Source organism: Anolis sagrei, chromosome 2 (genome assembly GCF_037176765.1).
Source record: "Anolis sagrei isolate rAnoSag1 chromosome 2, rAnoSag1.mat, whole genome shotgun sequence".
Taxonomy (NCBI): Eukaryota; Metazoa; Chordata; class Lepidosauria; order Squamata; family Dactyloidae; genus Anolis; species Anolis sagrei.
Window position 1 is genome coordinate 9447552 of NC_090022.1, and position 20956 is coordinate 9468507.

General features: G+C 46.8%; 2 protein-coding genes across 2 annotated transcripts; both read right to left on the reverse strand.

Annotated features, from left to right (window-relative positions):
• Nucleotides 1-1343: 1343 nt before the first annotated feature.
• Nucleotides 1344-20269, reverse strand: LOC132766149 (zinc finger protein 431-like). Its single transcript, XM_067465185.1, has 6 exons — nucleotides 20191-20269; nucleotides 7691-8186; nucleotides 7175-7319; nucleotides 5449-5519; nucleotides 4364-4490; nucleotides 1344-3476 (listed from the first exon to the last, which is right to left on the reverse strand). The coding sequence occupies exons 2-6, from the start codon at nucleotides 8126-8128 to the stop codon at nucleotides 1840-1842; spliced, it is 2418 nt and encodes an 805-aa protein (XP_067321286.1). The 5' UTR covers nucleotides 8129-8186; nucleotides 20191-20269; the 3' UTR covers nucleotides 1344-1839.
• Nucleotides 12665-20269, reverse strand: LOC137096271 (zinc finger protein 436-like). Its single transcript, XM_067465301.1, has 6 exons — nucleotides 20191-20269; nucleotides 18446-18925; nucleotides 17956-18073; nucleotides 16920-16990; nucleotides 15856-15982; nucleotides 12665-14967 (listed from the first exon to the last, which is right to left on the reverse strand). Exons 2-6 carry the CDS (start codon nucleotides 18797-18799, stop codon nucleotides 13751-13753), a joined length of 1887 nt encoding a protein of 628 aa, XP_067321402.1. The 5' UTR covers nucleotides 18800-18925; nucleotides 20191-20269; the 3' UTR covers nucleotides 12665-13750.
• Nucleotides 20270-20956: the final 687 nt, after the last annotated feature.

Here is a 20956-nt window from a genome sequence, read left to right on the forward strand (position 1 = left end):
GGAGGCTTCTCTCATGTCCCCACATGAGAAGCTGGAGCTGACAGACGGGAGCTCACCCTGCTCCATGGAATCAAACCACAGACCTTTCAGTCAGCAGTCCTGGCGGCACAAGAGATTAGAATCAAACCCACAGCCCAGCTTACTTGTCCGAAGGCATCTCTCTCTACGTCCCGCTTCGCAGGTTAAGATCATCAGGGGAGGCCGTGCTCTCGCTCCTGCCATCGGCGCAAAAATGTCTGGCGGGGACGAGAGACAGGGCCTTCTCGGCTGTGGCTCCCCGCCTATGGAACTGGCTTCCCACTGAGGCTAGATCGGCTCTGTCTCTCCTGTCATTTAGGAAGAAATTGAAGTCGTGGTTCTGGGACCAGGCTTTTGGACAACAGGCATAGACAGCACATTGGACATGGAATTAGATATGGAATTGAGTGGAATGGAGATACAGCTGTTAATACTGTTTTACTTATTGTTCTGATTGTTATTATATTGCTCTGTTATACAGAATGGCATCGAATTGCTGCCAAATGTAAGTTGTCCTGAGTCTCCCTTTGGGGGGGGGGGGGGGGTTGAGAAGGAACGGGATAGAAATACTGGAAATAATAAATATAGATAAATAAAAACGTAATGTTTGCTTGTGGGATTAACATAACTCAAAAACCATTGAACCAATTGACACCAAATTTGGAGACAAGACACCTATCAGGTCAACGAGTGACCATCACTCATAAAAACACTGAAAAACACACCAGAAGAGACCTAAAAAGCCACAAAAAAAAACATTACACCACATGTGCAAAACCACATATATACACAAACACATATACACAAATATACACACATATATACACACACAAAAAGCCTATACAGAGACTGGGCCACAGCAACGTGTAGCAGGGGACGGCTAGTAAATAATAAATCTCCCACCCCACTGAGTATAATAACCTGTCTCTCGAAGGAGAACAAGTGTCACGTTTAGAACTTGACCGCCAGAGGAAGGCCTGGAGTGAGGCCCAAACCGGTCCTGTTCCACTCGGCAGAAGAAGACACGGCGCTGATTCCATCTCAGAGGGATTGCATAAAATCCAAATCATATTGTTTGCGATTACTGTGAATTTGAAGAGTATAACAGGTTTCTGCAATGATTCGCTGAATTCACTTATTTTCTATTTTCGGTATAAGTGGGCTATTTTGTGGAAGGCACAAGGGTTGGACCCACGACACCAACGGGGGCTTCAACTAAAGATGGCGGCAGAGATGTAGTGATGGAAGAAAAAAAATCTGTATTTCTAGGATGGTTAGTTAGATGTATTCTCTTCCTGTCAAACCATTGCTCATTGCTCCCCAACTTTTTAAAAAATAATCTTTATTGAAGGTTTTCCATAAAAACATTTAAAAGCAATTAAGAAAAGATAGAAAAAGTGGGAGAGAGAGAGAGAGAGTGATTCGAGGTGTGGCCTGACCAAGGCGGACTAGAGCACGGGTAGCATGACACTAAGAAGAAAATGGTCAAAGAAATGAGTCCAAAGTCACGCCAAGTGTTACTGGAAGCCATTCCGTCTGCCACTTTATTACATTTTATTAATTTTGTCCCAGCTCTTTGGATGATGTCTCTCCTGTAATCTAGTCTGTGATAGTTCAAAAGTTAAAAGCCTCAACTAAAACATTTCCCACATGTCTTAGCATTTGTATGTTTTTAGCCTGTGTATATTCTCTCGTGCTGGTTATGGAATGAAGTCTAAATAAAACACTTCTCATACCTCTGGATCTTTTAACCTTTCTATCCTTTGTGTAGATTTTAGTGGGTGTGGGGAAAGCAAAACATTTCTCAAACTTCTGTCATTTCTAAGACTTCTGTCCTGTGTGGACTCTTTTGTGGCTAACCAAGACTGACTGGCCAGCAAAACATTTCCCACACTCCTGGCATTGGTATGGTTTCTCTCCTGTGTGGACTCTTTTGTGGCTAACCAAGACTGACTGGCCAGCAAAACATTTCCCACACTCCTGGCATTGGTATGGTTTCTCTCCTGTGTGGACTCTTTTGTGGCTCACCAAGGCTGAACGGCCAGCAAAACATTTCCCACACTCCTGGCATTGGTATGGTTTCTCTCCTGTGTGGAGAGTTTTGTGGCTCACTAATTGTGAACTTCGAGCAAAACATATCCCACATTCCTGGCATTGGTATGGTTTCTCTCCTGTGTGGAGTCTTTTGTGGCTCACCAAGGCTGAGAGGCCAGCAAAACATTTCCCACACTCCTGACATTGGTATGGCTTCTCTCCTGTGTGGACTCTTTTGTGGCTCACAAAGGCTGAGCGGTCAGCAAAACATTTCCCACACTCCTGGCACTGGTATGGCTTCTCTCCTGTGTGGAGTCTTTTGTGGCTCACCAAGGCTGAACGGTCAGCAAAACATTTCCCACACTCCTGGCATTGATATGGTTTCTCTCCTGTGTGGAGTCTTTTGTGCCTCAGCAAGACTGAACTGTGAGCAAAACATTTCCCACACTCCTGGCATTTGTATGGCTTCTCTCCTGTGTGGAGTCTTTTGTGGCTCACCAAGTGTGAACTGCGAGCAAAACATTTCCCACACTCCTGGCATTGGTATGGTTTCTCTCCGGTGTGGAGTCTTTTGTGGCTCACCAAGTCTGAAGGGTAAGCAAGACATTTCCCACACTCCTGGCATTGGTATGGTTTCTCTCCAGTGTGGAGTCTTTTGTGCTTCACCAAGTCTGAACGGTCAGCAAAGCATTTCCCACACTCCTGGCATTGGTATGGTTTCTCTCCTGTGTGGACTCTTTTATGTCTCACCAAGTGTGAACGGTCAGCAAAACATTTCCCACACTCCTGGCATTGGTATGGCTTCTCTCCTGTGTGGACACTTTTGTGCCTCAACAAGAGTGAATGGTAACTAAAACATTTCCCACACTCCTGGCATTGGTATGGCTTCTCTCCTGTGTGGGATCTCCAGTGGCCTATAAGTTGTGTATTTTGAGTAAAACATTTCCCACACTTCTGGCACTTGTACCCTTCCTTTCCTGTGTGAAGCTTTTTGTGCCTCATCAATTGTGAACTGGAAGCAAAACACTTTCCACACTCCTGGCATCTATATAGTCCCTGTGCTGTGTGAAATTGCTCATGTTTCAAGTGTGAACTCTGCAAAAAAGATGTCCCACACTCCCGGCTTATGATATCGTCAGTTCCTTGAAAGATTTCTTCTTGACTCTGATGTGGCAATTCGTAATCAGCAGTACATTTTGCTGATATTTTCCGTTTACAATGGCTTCTCCCAGCACTGAGTGTCTTGTGAAGTCTAAGTCCCATATTTTGCGTAAAACATTGTCCACATACATTGCATTTGTAGGGCCTTTCTATGGCAGAATCTCCATTTTCACTGTGATTTTGCTGGTGTCTAGGAAGGTCCCCATTGTGTCCCAAATGCGTCCTGTGTTTGGTGCACACATTGCTCTTCTTCCAGTTATCTGCTGGGAAGAAGAAGGGCAGAAACAATCATTCCTCAGCGTGAGTGATAAGGACTCTGAGGAAGTGGGATAAGAAGCGGATTGAAAGGATTCCTAAAACAGCCTAGACATGGAGGTAGAGAAGAGAGAACTGTTGTCGTTTCTCCACCCCTTGTTCAGTCAAGATGAACCCTGTTGGACTGCCTTGAGGCTCTAAGAGAGAGTGAGTGACACATGCTCCAGAGGCTACTGAATGGGATTCTTACAGTCCCTTCTTCCCTCCTTTTTATTTCTCTCCCCAACCAGTTTGATGACTGCTACATGCCTCTCCCAGGGCACAATCAACCCTGAGCCCTCGTCGTTCACAATCAGAGAACATAGAATACATTACAAGTCACCATAATGCGGATGACTGAGGTCGGAGGCTGTTTGTGTGCTGGGAGAGGCAACGCAGAAAGCGAGCTTAGCCGTCAGACATGCAAAGGCCAGCCTGCCTGGTTGGGAGGAAAAACTCAGCTGAATACCACATCAGTAAAAAGATGTATAGCTGCATGTGCGTATCTGAAGCCACGGAAGTGTGTTCTTTTTGATGATCCATTCTCTGGCCCCTCTTTCTAGTGGGGAGTTTTCCAGAATTGGGGGGGGGGGGTGTCTTTTGCTGAGAGCGAGTTTGGTGCGCTTGGAATCAACTCCAGTTATGGAAGTCTTCCCACTGGAGGGTGAACTGGTGCAATCACCACTGTGACTCAGGCACCAAGTCCATGTTACACTAATGTCCTATATTTCCAACCAAAGCCCTGCCTTGAGAACTCTCAGAGATTGGGATGATGGAGGATCCTGCTCCCACCAGAGAGCTGCTGACTGGGATGCTGCATTTTGAAACAGAAATCCCCAGGAATGAGGGGCCTTACCAAGAGAGTCCACCATCCCATGAATCTCCTCCATGATCTGCATGTGCAAGGCTTTCTGATCAGGATCCAGGAGAACCCACTCCTCTGGGGGGAAAGGGACAGCCACCTCCTCAAAGGCAATTGGGCCCTGGAGGGAAAAGAACACATTTCCTTCTCACATAAGGCTTTTAAACTGGTGCATCTCACTGCTGGCTCATCTCCAACTTGTGGTCTACTAACACTCCAAGATCCCTTTCACGTGTACTGTTGTCGAGCTAGATGTTACCCATCCTGTATCTGTGTGTTGCATATTTCCTACATATCTCTTTGTTGGAATTAATTTTTAGTTTTCAACCAGCTCTCTAACATGTTAAGGCCATTTTGAATTCTGATCCTGTCTTCTGGAGTATTATCTATCCCTCCTCATTTGGTCTCATCTGCAAACATGATAAGCATGCCCTCTGAACCTTCATCCAAGTCAATAAGAAAGGTGTGGAACAGCACTGGGCCCAGGACAGAACCCCCAAAAGAGCCCTGCAGCACTCCTCCCTTCTTTCCAGGATGAAGAGGAACTGCTGGTGAGCACCCCTTGTCCATTCTGGAAGAGAGGGACACTCTTTGCCTCCTCCACTCTGGTCAGACTTCTCCCGTTTTCCAGGACTTCTCAAAGATTATTCTCCAGGCAGAAACTCTACTCTGGGCTCGTTTTTCCTTCTTCTACTGACACAACCAAAGAACCACTTTGTATTCTTTTCAATCTCTCTGGCAAACCTGAGCCCATTTCCTGTTTTGCCTTGTCAGACCTTTTCCCTCCTTATGCTGATGAGCTGTCTGAAATCCTTGGTGATTTCCCCCCTTTTCCATTTCTTGTAGATGTTCCTTTTAAATCTTAGCTCACTTCTTTGGACATTCATTCTAGTGTCTTTAGGTTTCTCTTATATTTTTTGCCTCGTGTTGCCACTGTTTCCAATTGTGCCTTCAATATTTCACTTTGGAGAAACTCCCATTCGATCTTTTCTGTTTCAAGAGATGTTTGAGGATGAAGCCTGGAAGGAATGACCCCCAGGCAGATCCATTCCTCCTCTACCAGGAATCCTTCTGCTTACCTGATTCACTTCCACTCCATCACAAAAGGGAAGAAAAGACTGAGGATTCGGCAACAACATCCTTCCAGCCCCTGAGATGAGAGAATAAAATGTGGAAAGCTGAACACATAAACATGCCTCAGAGGTTACAATTACAGTCCTATAAAGAAACCCATGAGGAAATGACCCTATGGACACAGGAGCATTCAACAGTCCAAAAATATGGAAAATTTTAGGGTTTAGGACTTTGTCTCACAAGGAGTGCTGTGAGTAGGTTGAAAGGAAAGAATCCTGGGCTTGGTATTTCAATTGACTGAAGTTGCTGTTTGTTGCCTGTTTGTCTTCCAGCTCAGTTTCAAGGTTCATCTTCGGTTTGGGTGATTGTGAGAGTGGTCCAGCATTTCTGGGTTCACAAATAATATGCTGTGCCCAGGTTGGTTCATGAAGGGCTCGGCTATGGCTGACTTCTCTGGTTGAATCAGTCTGCAGTGCCTTTCCTTTGCCTCAATTCATGTCTGGGCAATGCTGCCGTGGTGTTTGGTGGCCCCTCTGTAGACTTGTCCACAGCTGCATGGTATACAGTAGACTGCTGCAGAGGTGAGAGGATCTCTCTTGCCCTTTGCTGAGCGTAGCATTTGTACAAATAATAATAATAATAATAATAATAATAATAATAATAATAATTGATGTCATGCCATCATCTCCTCGAGGGGGACTCGGGGCAGCTAACATGAGGCCAAGCCCAAAGATACAATACAGCAAAATAAAATACAAAGTATAGACAACAAAATTATATCAGAATAAAATACATAAAGTAGCAAAATAAAATAAACCAAGCAAATTGACATAGTATAAAATCAAACACAATTGGCAGGCCAAATGGAGGAGGTAAAATGATAAAACCCTGGATGAGGTCGGAATAGAAAAAGTGTAATTGAGAGGAGCCCAAAAAGGATGAACAGCGGGGTTAGGCTTTCAGTTTAGGGCGGGGGAAAGTGCATCATAGATGGAACAGACAAAAATGGGACAATGGCCAAAGGCACATCGGAAGAGCCAAGGTTTCAGGTTTTTCTTAAAGGCTGCTAAAGGTGGGGGCTTGCCCAATCTCACCAGGTAGTGAATTCCAAAATGGGGAGCCACAGTGGAGAAGGCTTTCTCCCTCCTTCCCACAAGTCATGCCTGTGATAGAGGAAGAGGTGAAAGGAAGAAGTGCCCACCCTGGACATATTCCACAGATATATAAACAGATAAATAAACTTCACTTACTTAGTTCCCAACAGACCCCTTAACCTCTGAAGATGCCTGGCATAGATGTGGGTGAAATGTCAGGAGTGATTGCTTCTGGAGCATGGCCAGGCAGCCCGAAAAATGCATAGCAACACAATAATAATAATAATTATTATTATTATTATTATTATTATTATTATTATTTTACTTCTTATCTGTCTCTCCGTGTGGCTCAAGATGGGTTACAACACAATTTACAAAACACAAACATTGCAAAATTCAATAAATATACGTATTTCCATAAAATATCCACATTAAAACTGCATTTATATGTAATACATATAAAAGTTCATAAAACAGACATCAAAGGATGTGACTTTCAGATATACGCCCATCTCAAGGCCAAAAGATCCTTCATGTGCACCTTCTCAAGCTCAAACTGGGGATGAGCTACACTCCCCTCAAAGGGGAATTTACACTGGCATAAAACACCAAAACTCCCAGAAGGATTCCTTCTTACCCTGCCAGGCTGCAGCCCCCTCTCCTTCCTCTCCTTCCTCTCCTTCCTGCTTCAGCTCCTTCTGCCGGAGGCTCTGCGTGGTGTCCGAGTGAGGCTTTTCTGATGAAGGGACATCAGGCTGGACTTCTATGCAGTTATTTTGGGCCTGGAAGAGCAGATAGTATTCCAGAAGTAGTACGGAGAATTTTCAAAAATATCACAGACCTATGTGCAGAAACTGCATGGATTTCCTTGGAAAGAATAACTTCTGAGATGGCCACTTAACGAATGCTACACTCCCCCTCCCATAATTTTCAGTGTGATATCCCGGGTCAACAAATTTGGATAGAGCAGCAACCGAGCTTACAGTGGATATGGAGGTGAGAGCAGGAGGGGCAGAGCAGGGCGGAAGAGAGGCCGAGGGAGCAGAGTCCGGCTTCTCCCTCACATTGGTCCTATTTTGGAAGAAGGGCAGGATGTACGTTCAATCTCTCCATCTGTCCCAAGGTGAGGGAACCCAAGAGGCAATGCTCTCACCTGCCCTTCCTGCTTCTCGTCCTCTGCCCGACTCAGGAGGAAGCCTTCCGCCAGGGCCACCGCCTGGGAAGAGGTCTCTGCCCCACACTCTCGGACCCAGCTCCCCATCTCTGGGGGCAGGATGCTCAGGAACTGCTCCAGGATCACCAGGTCCAGCATCTCCGCCTTGGTGTGTTGCTCTGGCTTCAGCCACTGGCGGCAGAGAGAGTGGAGGCGGCTGCAAACCTCTCTGGGTCCCTCGCCCTCTCGGAAGGAGGAATGCCTGAAGCGCTGGCACTGTATATTTGTATTCAGGATCATCTGCGTAGTTCCTTCCCAGGATTCCCCACTGCTCCCGGAGGCCTTGCCTGCTTCAGGTCCAGGTGAGTTGGGTCTCTCCGTGTTGGAGCCACTGTTTGATGGAGAAGCAAACTGTATCCCAGATGCGTTTCCTCCCATTTCCCTCAAGGGAAAGAAATCCCTCCACAAGCTGTACTCCAAAATGCTCACGTTTCTTCTGTGAAAGAAAGGCAGAATTAGACAACAGTTTTCAGGAGGCTTTTTTCTTGGAGAGTGAACTCACAAGCCCTTTATTGACTTCAGAGCCAAGTCATGTTGTTTGTTGTTTATACTTTGGTTTTATTTTGTTGTCATATGTTGTTGGGGCTTGGCCCCATGTCAGCCGCTCTGAGTCCCCAGATTATTATGATGATTAATGCTGGGCCCTCTTTCCTTCCACTGGGGCCTCTGCTTCTCCAGCCTCCCGGCCCACCCGGCCTCCCACTGAGCTCCCCTTCAGTCCCAACCCAGGCTGGATCCCCCCAAGACTCCTTCAGCTGAGCCTCCCTCATCCATGGCCTCTCTTGTACTCTTCATAAACTCTTATGTTCAAGAGACTTCAGAGACTTTAAACAATGGATCTCTCAGCACTCTTCAGTGAGAATAGAAATGGTTGCACGCCTTGTTCTCTCTCCCCGGTTGGAGAATGTGGGGACCCCCAACCAACCAACCCCAGGGGAGGCCAGGCCTGGGCCCAATTTGGCCCTCCCTCCCTCCCTCCAGGTGTGTGTGTTGGGCTTCAGCCCCTCTTCCGCCCTTTGGAGAAGGAAGGGGAAGAAGACTCACCGGAAGGAGAGGAAGAAGGAGGAAGGGTGAGAGGCCAAGAGAACCCACTCCCCTCTGCTATCCGGATCAGGAAGTGTGAAGGGGAGGGAGTCTGGTTCCTAGAGGGACAGGAAAGGCGGGTCTGGGGGGGAGGTCCACTTCCTTCCTGCCTCTCTAGGAACCAGACTCCCTCCCCTTCACCCTTCTTCCTTGCCCAGCCTGACACTCCAAGGAGGGGAAAGAGCCTCTCTCCATTTTTATTTTTTATTTATTTTTGTCTGATTAGTGTCTTGAGAAACTGCAAGTCTCTTCTGTTGTGAGAAAATTGCTCAGAGGATGCCCAGATGTTTTACCCTCCAGTGGGAGGCTTCTCTCCTCTCCCCTCCTAAGAAGTTGGAGCTGACAGGTGGGAGCTCACCCTGCTCCCCGGAATACAACCACAGACCTTTCCGTCCGGAGTCCTGCCGGCAGAAGGGCTGGACCCACGACACCAACTGGGGTTTCAACTAAAGATGACAGCATAGATCTAGAGATGGAAGAAAAAAAATCAGTATTTATAGGATGGTTAGTGAGATAGTATCATAGAATCAAAGAGTTGGAAGAGACCCCATGGGCCATCCAGTCCAACCCCATTCAGCCAAGAAGCAGGAATATTGCATTCAGATCACCCCTGACAGACGGCCATCCAGCCTCTGTTTAAAAGCTTCCAAAGAAGGAGCCTCCACCACACTCCGGGGCAGAGAGTTCCACTGCTGAACGGCTCTCACAGTCAGGAAGTTCTTCCTCGTGTTCAGGTGGAATCTCCTCTCTTGTAGTTTGAAGCCATTGTTCCATTGCATCCTAGTCTCCAGGGAAGCAGAAAACAAGCTTGCTCCCTCCTCCCTGTGGCTTCCTCTCACATATTTATACTATGGCTATCATATCCCCTCTCAGCCTTCTCTTCTTCAGGCTAAACATGCCCAGCTCCCCAAGCCGCTCCTCATAGGGCTTGTTCCCCAGACCTTTTATCATTTTAGTCGCTCTCCTCTGGACACATTCCAGCTTGTCAATATCTCTCTTGAATTGTGGTGTCCAGAATTGGACACAATATTCCAGGTGTGGTCTAACCAAAACAGAATAGAGGGGTAGCATGACTTCCCTAGATCTAGACACTATGCTCCTATTGATGCAGGCCAAAATCCCATTGGCTTTTTTTGCCGCCACATCACATTGCTGGCTCATGTTTAACTTGTTGTCCACGAGGACTCCAAGATCTTTTTCACACGTACTGCTCTCGAGCCAGGCATTGTCCCCCATTCTGTATCTTTGCATTTCGTTTTTTCTGCCAAAGTGGAGTATCTCGCATTTGTCACTGTTGAACTTCATTTTCTTAGTTTTGGCCCATCTCTCTAATCTGTCAAGATCGTTTTGAATCCTGCTCCTGTCCTCTGGACTATTGGCTCTCCCTCCCAATTTGGTGTCGTCTGCAAACCTGATGATCCTGCCTTCTAGCTCTTCATCTAAGTCATTAATAAAGATGTTGAACAGGACCGGGCCCAGGACAGAACCCTGCTGATGGCACTCCGCTCGTCACTTCTTTCCAGGATGAAGAGGAAGCATTGGGGAGAATCACCCTCTGGGTTCGTCCATTTAACCAATTACAGATCCAGGCATGTAGCCGGGAAAGAATCCCACTGGAGCACTGCAGCACACCCAAATACCTGGGAGTCACTCTGGACCGTGCTCTGACCTACAAGAAGCACTGCCTGAAGATCAAGCAAAAAGTGGGAGCTAGAAACAATATCATACGAAAGCTGACTGGCACAACCTGGGGATCACAACCAGACACAGTGATGACATCTGACCTTGTGCTCTGCTATTTTGCTGATGAGTATGCATGCCCAGTGTGCACCCTACACCACTGGAGAAACTACACTGATTAGCCGGTATTGCACCACCTGACATCCGCCGGGAATGTAGCAGCCTATAGTGAAAGGACCAAGGCAGAGACATCTCCAGCTCATCCCTTGTTTGGGTATCAGCCAGCACGTCAACGACTGAAATCAAGAAATAGTTTTCTAAGATCTACAGAGGCACTCGCTGGAACACCCCAGCAAGCGTGAGTCCAAAAGTGGCAGGCTCAAACCCAGAACCTCAACCAATGGCTGATACCAAATGAGAGACTCCCCCCTGGGCACACAGAAGACTGGGCGACTTGGAAGGCGCTGAACAGACTGCGCTCTGGCACCACGAGATGCAGAGCCAACCTTCGGAAATGGGGCCACAAAGTGGAATCCACGACATGCGAGTGTGGAGAAGAGCAAACCACTGACCACCTGCTGCAATGCACCCTGAGCCCTGCCACATGCACCATGGAGGACCTTCTTGCGGCAACACCAGAGGCACTCCAAGGGGCCAGATACTGCTCAAAGGACATTTAATAGAATACCAAGCTTGCAAACTTTGTGTTTTGTTTGTTTGTTTGTTAAAAATGCAATGCAATTGTTTGGTTGCTCCTGACACGATAAATAAATAAACAAATAAACAAATAAAGATGGCAGGATGGCTCTTTGTCAGAAGGACTTTGATTATGTTTTCTTGCCTCGGTGACTGGATGGCCTTGAGTATTTTCTGTTGCTCATGGGGGTTCTGTGTGGGAAATTTGCCCCAATTCTGTCATTGGTGGGGTTCAGAACGCTCTTTGATTGTAGGTGAACTATAAATCCCAGTAATTACAACTCCCAAATGTCAAGGTCTATTTCCCCAAAACTCCACCAGTGTTCACATTTGGGCATATTGAATATTCATGCCAGTTTGGTCCAGATCCATGGTAGTCTCTGGATGTAAGTGAACTAAAACTCCCAAATTCAAGGTCAATGCCCACCAAACCCTTCATGGACTCACAGAGTTGGAAGAGACCTCATGGGCCATCCACCCCAACTCCATTCTGCCAAGAAACAGTAAAATCGTATCAAAGCACCCCTGGAAGATGGCCATCCAGCCTCTGCTTAAAAAAAAAAGTGGCAGGCTCAAACCCAGAACCTCAACCAATGGCTGATACCAGATGAGAGACTCCCCCCTGGGCACACAGAAAAGTGGGCGACTTGGAAGACACTGAACAGACTGCGCTCTGGCACCACGAGATGCAGAGCCAACCTTCAGAAATGGGGCTACAAAGTGGAATCCTCGTTATGCGAGTGTGAATAAGAGCAAACCACTGACCACCTGCTGCAATGCACCCTGAGCCTTGCTACATGCACAATGGAGGACCTTCTTGCGGCAACACCAGAGGTACTCCAAGTGGCCAGATACTGGTCAAAGGACATTTAATCAACTCCCAAACTCACAAATTTTGTATTTTGTCTGTTTGTTTGCTTTGTTCTGTTAGAAATGTAATATAATTGACTGGTTGCCCTGACACGACAAATATAAACAGGACTATTACCAAGGAGTGGCCAATAGAGCGGAGTGAGTAGATTGAATGGGTCTTCCTGTGTGTTTCTTCATTAATTGCGTTAATTTATCCACGTCCATGATTTCCATCACTTTCATAGAATCATAGAGCTGGAAGAGACCTCATGGGTCATCCACTCCAACTCCATTCTGCCAAGGAACAGGAAAATCGTATTCAAAGCACCCCTGGCAGATGGCCATTCAGCCTCTGCTTAAAAGCCTCCAAATAAGGAGCCCTCCACCACACTCCGGGGCAGAGAGTTCCACTGCTGAACACTTCTCACAGTCAGGAAGTTCTTCCTCATGTTCAGGTGGAATCTCCTTTCCTGTAGTTTGAAGCCATTGTTCCATTGCGTCCTCGTCTCCAGGGCAGCAGAAAACAAGCTTGAATTTTGTCAGCGTTAGCAGAGTATAGCAGAAGCTTTTGAAGCTCAGAATAACAGACTCTGGAGACTCTGGTAAAAACAGGTATTCAGCTTTACTAAAGCAGCTCAAAATATACACCATACACAATCAGCAGACAGACACGAAGAACAAACCGAAAAAGATAGAAGCCAATACACACACTGTAGCTAGAAGGGAGTTACCTCTGTTCACTCCCTAATCTCTCAAGGCAAGAACTCAGGGTCACATCTTCACAGCTTGCTAACTCTGCTGTTTAACCCTTCTGTGTCAGAATACATTCTGGCAATACAATCCTTTTACAATCACAATCCTATTACATAAAATTACATTTAAACGCACATCATACAAAAACCATACACTGACAACTTTCCCTCACATCTTTCTACATGGCCCTCATCATGTTTCCTCTCAGCCTTCTCTTCTTCAGGCTAAACATGCCCAGCTCTTCATGCCACTCCTCATAGGGCTTGTTCTCCAGACCCTTGGATCATTTGAGTCGCCCTCCTCTGGACACATTCCAGCTACACAACATCTCCCTTCAATTGCAGTGCCCAGAATTGGACACAGTGTGGTTCCAGGTGTGGTCTGACCAAGGCAGAATAGAGCACAGGTAGCATGAAACTAAGAAGAAAATTGTCAAAGAAATTGGACTCAAGCCAAGTGTTACTGGAAGCTATTTCATCTGCCATTTCCATGTTGCAAAACATTTTATTAATTTTGTCCCAACTCTATGGATGATGTCTCTCCTGAATGTAGTCTGTGATAGTTCAAAAGGTAAGAAGCTCAACTGAAACATTTCCCACATGCCTGCATTTGTATGTTTTTAGCCTGTGTATATTCTCTAGTGCTTGCTATTGGAGGACGTTTAAATAAAACATTTCCCATACTGCTGGATCATTTAACCTTTCTATCCTTTATGTAGTTTTTTGTGGGTGTGGGGAAAGCAAAACCTTTCTCACACTTCTGGCATTTCTAAGGCTTCTGTCCTGTGTGGAGTCTTTTGTGGCTCACCAAGACTGAACTGTGAGCAAAACATTTCCCACACTCCTGGCATTGGTATGGTTTCTCTCCGGAGTGGAGTCTTTTGTGCCTCACCAAGTCTGAACGGCAAGCAAAACATTTCCCACACTCCTGGCATTGCTATGGCTTCTCTCCGGTGTGGATTTTTTTGTGCCTCACCAAGTATGAACTATGAGCAAAACATTTCCCACACTCCTGGCATTGGTATGGTTTCTCTCCGGTGTGGAGTCTTTTGTGCCTCAGCAAGACTGAACTGTGAGCAAAACATTTCCCACACTCCTGGCACTGGTATGGCTTCTCTCCTGTGTGGAGTCTTTTGTGGTTCACCAAGTGTGAACTGCGAGCAAAACATTTCCCACACTCCTGGCATTGGTATGGTTTCTCTCCTGTGTGGAGTCTTTTGTGGCTCACCAAGTCTGATGGGTAAGCAAAACATTTCCCACACTCCTGGCATTGGTATGGTTTCTCTCCGGTGTGGAGTCTTTTGTGGCTCACCAAGTCTGAAGGGTAAGCAAGACATTTCCCACACTCCTGGCATTGGTATGGTTTCTCTCCGGTGTGGAGTCTTTTGTGCTTCACCAAGTCTGAACGGTCAGCAAAGCATTTCCCACACTCCTGGCATTGGTATGGTTTCTCTCCTGTGTGGACTCTTTTATGTCTCACCAAGTGTGAACGGTCAGCAAAACATTTCCCACACTCCTGGCATTGGTATGGCTTCTCTCCTGTGTGGACACTTTTGTGCCTCAACAAGAGTGAATGGTAACTAAAACATTTCCCACACTCCTGGCATTGGTATGGCTTCTCTCCTGTGTGGGATCTCCAGTGGCCTATAAGTTGTGTATTTTGAGTAAAACATTTCCCACACTTCTGGCACTTGTACCCTTCCTTTCCTGTGTGAAGCTTTTTGTGCCTCATCAATTGTGAACTGGAAGCAAAACACTTTCCACACTCCTGGCATCTATATAGTCCCTGTGCTGTGTGAAATTGCTCATGTTTCAAGTGTGAACTCTGCAAAAAAGATGTCCCACACTCCCGGCTTATGATATCGTCAGTTCCTTGAAAGATTTCTTCTTGACTCTGATGTGGCAATTCGTAATCAGCAGTACATTTTGCTGATATTTTCCGTTTACAATGGCTTCTCCCAGCACTGAGTGTCTTGTGAAGTATAAGTCCCATATTTTGCGTAAAACATTGTCCACACACATTGCATTTGTAGGGCCTTTCTATGGCAGAATCTCCATTTTCACTGTGATTTTGCTGGTGTCTAGGAAGGTCCCCATTGTGTCCCAAATGCGTCCTGTGTTTGGTGCACACATTGCTCTTCTTCCAGTTATCTGCTGGGAAGAAGAAGGGCAGAAACAATCATTCCTCAGCGTGAGTGATAAGGACTCTGAGGAAGTGGGATAAGAAGCGGATTGAAAGGATTCCTAAAACAGCCTAGACATGGAGGTAGAGAAGAGAGAACTGTTGTCGTTTCTCCACCCCTTGTTCAGTCAAGATGGACCCTGTTGGACTGCCTTGAGGCTCTAAGAGAGATTGAGTCACATATGCTCCAGAGGCTACTGAATGGGATTCTTACAGTCCCTTCTTCCCTCCTTTTTATTTCTCTCCCCAACCAGTTTGATGACTGCTGCATGCCTCTCCCAGGGCACAATCAACCCTGAGCCCTCGTCGTTTACAATCAGAGAACATAGAATACATTACAAGTCACCATAATGCGGATGACTGAAGTCGGAGGCTGTTTTGTGCTGGGAGAGGCAACGCAGAAAGCGAGCTTAGCCGTCAGACATGCAAAGGCCAGCCTGCCGGGTTGGGAGGAAAAACTCAGCTGAATACCACACCCGTAAAAAGATGTATAGCTGCATCTGCGTATCTGAAGCCACGGAAGTGTGTTCTTTTTGATTATCCATTCTCTGGCCCCTCTTTCTAGAGGGGAGTTTTCCAGAATTGGGGGGGGGGGGGTGTCTTTTGCTGCGAGGGAGTGTGGTGCGCTTGCACTTGGCTCCAGTTATGGAAGTCTTCCCACTGGAGGGTGAATTGCTGCCAACACCACTGTGACTCAGGCACCAATTCCATGTTACACTTCTGTCCTATATTTCCAACAAAAGCCCTGCCTTGAGAACTCTCAGAGACTGGGATGATGGAGGATCCTGCTCCCACCAGAGAGCTGCTGACTGGGATGCTGCATTTTGGAACAGAAATCCCCAGGAATGAGGGGGCCTTACCAAGAGAGTCCACCATCCCATGAATCTCCTCCATGATTTGCATGTGCAAGGCTTTCTGGTCAGGATCCAGGAGAACCCACTCCTCCGGGGGGAAAGGGACAGCCACCTCCTCAAAGGCAATTGGGACCTGGAGGGAAAAGAAAGAGAAATCCTTCTCACCTGAGACTTGTATACCTGTGCATCTCACTGTTGGCTCATGTCCAACTTGTGGTCTACCAACACTCCAAGATCCCTTTCACATGGACAGTTGTCGAGCCAGATCTTACCCATCCTGTTTCTGTGTGTTGCGTATTTCCTACATTCCTCTTTGTTGAAATCAATTTTTAGTTTTCAACAAGCTCTCTAACATGTTGAGGCCATTTTGAATTCTGATCCTGTCTTCTGGAGTATTAGCTATCCCTCCTCATTTGGTGTCATCTGCAAACATGATAAGCACGCCCTCTGAACCTTCATCCAAGTCAATAAGAAAGGTGTGGAACAGCACTGGGCCCAGGACAGAATCCCCAAAAGAGCCCTGCAGCACTCCTCCCTTCTTTCCAGGATGAAGAGGAACCTCTGGTGAGCACCCTCTGTCTCCATCTTGCTCAAGCGGAATACAGATTCCCTTTTGGGAGAGGACTGAGGCCACGTTCTCCCTCTTCCCATCCCCTGTGGTCATTTCACCACCTTCTCCAGGCACAGACCCTATCACTTCTTCGTTTTTCCTTCTTCTACTGACACAACCAAAGAACCCGCTTTTCATTCTTTGTAATCTCTCTGGCAAGGTTGTCAGACCTTTTTCTTACTTATGCTGGTTAGTTCTTTGAATTCTTTGGTGATTTCCCCCCTTTTCCGTTTCTCGAACACATCCCTTTTAAATCTTAGCTCAGCTGGTTTCTTTAGACTACTCTTATTTATTTATTCTCCTCCTTGTTGCCACTGTTTCCAATTGTGCCTTCAGTATCTCACATTTAAAAAACCCCCAGTCAATCTTTTTTGTTTCAAGAGATGTTTGATGATGAAACCTGGAAGAAATGACCCCCAGGCATCTCCCTTCCTCCTCTCCCAGGAATCCTTCTGCTTACCTGATTCACTGCCACTCCATCACAAAGCGGAAGAAACGACTGAGGATTCGGCAACAGCATCATACCAGCCCCTGGGAAAGAGAGAGAGAGAGAGAGAGAGAGTAAAGTGTGGACAGCTGATCACATAGACATGCCTCAGAGGTTACAATTACAGTCCTATAAAGAAACCTATGAGGAAATGACCCTATGAACACAGGAGCATTCAACAGCCCAAGAATATGTAAAATTTTAGGGTTTAGGACTTTGCCTCACAAGGAGTGCTGTGAGGAGGTTGAAAGGAAAGGAGTCCTGGGATTGGTATTTGAATTGACTAAAGTTACTGCTTGTTGCTCGTTTGTCTTCCAGCTCAGTTTCAAGGCTCATCTTCGGTTTGGGTGATTGTGAGAGTGGTCCAGCATTTCCGGGTTCACAAATAATATGCTGTGCCCAGGTTGGTTCATAAAGGGCTCGGCTATGGCTGACTTCTCTGCTTGAATCAGTCTGCAGTGCTTTTCCTTTGCCTTAATTCATGTCTGGGCAATGCTGCTGCGGTGTTTGGTGGTCCCTCTGTAGACTTGGCCACAGCTGCATGGTATACAGTAGACTGCTGCAGAGGTGAGAGGACCCCTCTTGTCCTTTGCTGAGCGTAGCATTTGTACAAACACACCCTGGACATTCCAGATATATAAACCTCACTTACTTAGTTTCCAACAGACCCCTCAACCTCTGAAGATGCCTGGCATAGATGTGGGTGAAACGTCAGGAGAGAATCCTTCTGGAACATGGCCAGACAGCCCGAAAAAGGCATAGCAACACTATTATTATTATTATTATTATTATTATTATTATTATTATTATTATTATTATTTTATTTCTTATCTGTCTCTGTCTGCCTCGAGGAGGGTTATAACACAATTTACAAAACACAAACATTGCAAAATTCAACAAATATACATATTTCTATAAAAGATCCACATTTAAACTAATTTTCTATGAAATACATATTAATGTACATAAAACAGATATCAAACAAAGGATGTGAGTTTAAGATATATACCCTCTCCTTCCTCTCCTTCCTGCTTCAGCTCCTTCTGCTGGAGGCTCTGCTTGGTGTCCGAGTGAGGCTTTTCTGATGAAGGGACATCAGGGTGGACTTCCATGCAGTTATTTTGGGCCTGGAAGAGCAGATAGTATTCCAGAAGAAGTACGGAGAATTTTCAAAAATATCACAGACCTATATGCAGAAACTGCATGGTTTTTTTTTTTAAAGAATAACTTCTGAGATGGCCACCCAACTAATGCTACACTCCCCCTCCCATCATTTCCAGTTTGATATCTGGGGTCAACAAATTTGGATAGAACAGCAACCCAGCTTACAGTGGATATGGAGGCGAGAGCAGGAGGGGCAGAGCAGGGGGGGAAAGAGGCCAATGGAGCAGAGTCCAGCTTCTCCCTCACATGGGTCCCACCTTGGAAGGAAAGCAGGATGTACGTTTACTCTATCCATCAGTCCCAAGGTGAGTTCACCCAAGAGGCAATGCTCTCACCTGTCCGTCCTGCTTCTCGTCCTCTGCCCGACTCAGGAGAAAGCCTTCCGCCAGGGCCACCGCCTGAGAAGAGGTCTCTGCCCCACACTCTCGGACCCATCTCCCCATCTCTGGGGACAGGATGCTCAGGAACTGCTCCAGGATCACCAGGTCCAGCATCTCCGCCTTGGTGTGTTGATATGGCTTCAGCCACTGGCGGCAGAGAGAGTGGAGGCGGCTGCAAACCTCTCTGGGTCCCTCGCCCTCTCGGAAGGAGGAATGCCTGAAGCACTGGCGCTGTATATTTGTATTCAGGAATGTCTGCGTAGTTCCTTCCCAGGATTCCTCAGGTCCAGGTGAGTTGGGTCTCTCCATGTTGGAGCCACTCTTTGATGAAGAACCCAACCGTATCCCAGATGCCTTTCCTCCCTCTTCTCTCAAGGGAAAGAAATCCTTCAACAAGCTCGTCTCCAAAATGCTCAGGCAACCCTCACATTTCCTCTGTGAAAGAAAGGCAGAAGAAGTCAAGAAGAATGGGAAGAACTCTGGGAAAAAATGACTGAAACTTACCAGGAGTCACACCATCAAAAACATTTTAACAAAATTATATACAGATGGGACATAACTCCTGAAAAACTGTGAAAGAACTTTTAAAAGATCCAACGTATGTTGGGAATGGAAACAAGTAACTGGAACTTCCTCTCAAAGAGTTCTGGATAAAAATCCACAGAGACACGGAAATTAGACTAAAGCACAAACTCCCAGTAAAACCAGAACTTTTTCTCCTGGGATTGTGAGACAAAGAAACATGGAAACTAGGTTCTTGTGGGTTTTTTTGGGCTGTATGGCCATGTTCTAGAGGCATTTTCTCCTGACGTTTCACCTGCATCTATGGCAAGCATCCTCAGAGGTAGTGAGGTCTGTTGGAATTAGGAAAATGGGTTTATATATCTGTGGAATGACTGGGGTGGGGCAAAGGGCTCTTCTCTGCTGGGGCTAGGTGTGAATGTTTCAACTGACCACCTTCATTAGCACTTGAAGGCCTGGCTGAGCCTGGGGGAATCTTTTGTTGAGAGGTGTTAAGATGTGCCTGGTTGTTTCCTCTCTGCTGTTTTGCTGTAGTAATTTCTGAGTTTTTTAAATACTGGTAGCCAGATTTTGTTCATTTTCATGGTCTCCTTCTTTCTGTTGAAATTGTCCACATGCTTCTTGTGGATTTCAATGGCTTCTCTGTGTAGCCTGACATGGTGGTTGTTGGAGTGGTCCAGCATTTCTGTGTTCTCAGATAATATGGACCACGCCAACAACCACCATACGCAAAATTATGGAAACAACACAACATGGCAACACCAGGAAATTGGATGGAAATGCCCCAAAATGGAGAAATTAACTCTGGCTGCAAAACAATCCAATACACACAGACTTCAAGAAGAATGGAAACCCTTCAGTGAATGTCTAAAGAACCAAAGGAAGGGGAGCAGAGCAGGGGGTGTGGACTATAATGGGATTCAGAGGATGTGGGTGCATTTTGGACTATGACACAAAGAGACTTCAGAGACTTGAAGGAATTGGTTTCTCAGCACTCTTCAGGGAGAAGAGAAGTGGGTGCACACCTTGTTCTCTCTCCCCGGTTGGAGGATGTGGGGACCCCCAACCAACCAACCCCAGGGGAGGCCAGGCCTGGGCCCCCTTTGGCCCTCCCTCCAGGAGTTTGGGGCTTCAGCCCCTCTTCCACCCTTTGGAGAAGGAATGGGAAGAGGACTCACCGGAAGGAGGAGAGGAAGGAGGAAGGAAACCAGGAGGAGGAAGAGGAAGGAGAGGCCAAAGGGGACACTCTCCTCTCCCAGCCGGGCTAGGAAGGGTTAAGAGAAGAGAGTCTGGTTCCTAGAAGGGTAGGAAAGGCGGATCTGGGGTGGGGAGGCCCACTTCCTGCTGGCCTCTCTAGGAAGACCACACTCCCTCCCCTTCACCCTTCCTTGACCCTGGAAGGAGGGGAAAGAGCCTCTCTCTCTCCAAAGCCTTGGAAGTAACAAAGGAGGAAAGATGGTTTTGTCTTTTTTTGTATGAGGAATGACTTGAGAAGCTGCAAGTTACTTCTGGTTGCCCAGGGGAGGTCTTCCCATCCTGTGGGAGGCTTCTCTCATGTCCCCACATGAGAAGCTGGAGCTGACAGACGGGAGCTCACCCTGCTCCATGGAATCAAACCACAGACCTTTCAGTCGGCAGTCCTGGCGGCACAAGAGATTAGAATCAAACCCACAGCCCAGCTTACTTGTCCGAAGGCATCTCCCTCTAAGTCCCGCTTCGCAGGTTAAGATCATCAGGGGAGGCTGTGCTCTCGCTCCTGCCATCGTTGCAAAAATGTCTGGTGGGGACGAGAGACAGGGCCTTCTCGGCTGTGGCCCCCCGCCTATGGAACTGGCTTCCCACTGAGGCTAGATCGGCTCTGTCCCTCCTGTCATTTAGGAAGAAATTGAAGTCGTGGTCCTGGGACCAGGCTTTTGGACAACAGGCATAGACAGCACATTGGAC

Coding starts and splice junctions, on each gene's coding strand:
- LOC132766149 (XM_067465185.1), bottom strand. CDS start 8,128: ATGGGAGGAAACGCATCTGGGATACAGTTTGCTTCTCCATCAAACAGT. Junction 4,491..5,448: donor ATGGAGTGGAAGTGAATCAG/GTAAGCAGAAGG, acceptor TTTTCCCTCCAG/GGCCCAATTGCCTTTGAGGA. Junction 3,477..4,363: donor TGGGATGGTGGACTCTCTTG/GTAAGGCCCCTC, acceptor TCTTCTTCCCAG/CAGATAACTGGAAGAAGAGC.
- LOC137096271 (XM_067465301.1), bottom strand. CDS start 18,799: ATGGAGAGACCCAACTCACCTGGACCTGAGGAATCCTGGGAAGGAACT. Junction 15,983..16,919: donor ATGGAGTGGCAGTGAATCAG/GTAAGCAGAAGG, acceptor TTTTCCCTCCAG/GTCCCAATTGCCTTTGAGGA. Junction 14,968..15,855: donor TGGGATGGTGGACTCTCTTG/GTAAGGCCCCCT, acceptor TCTTCTTCCCAG/CAGATAACTGGAAGAAGAGC.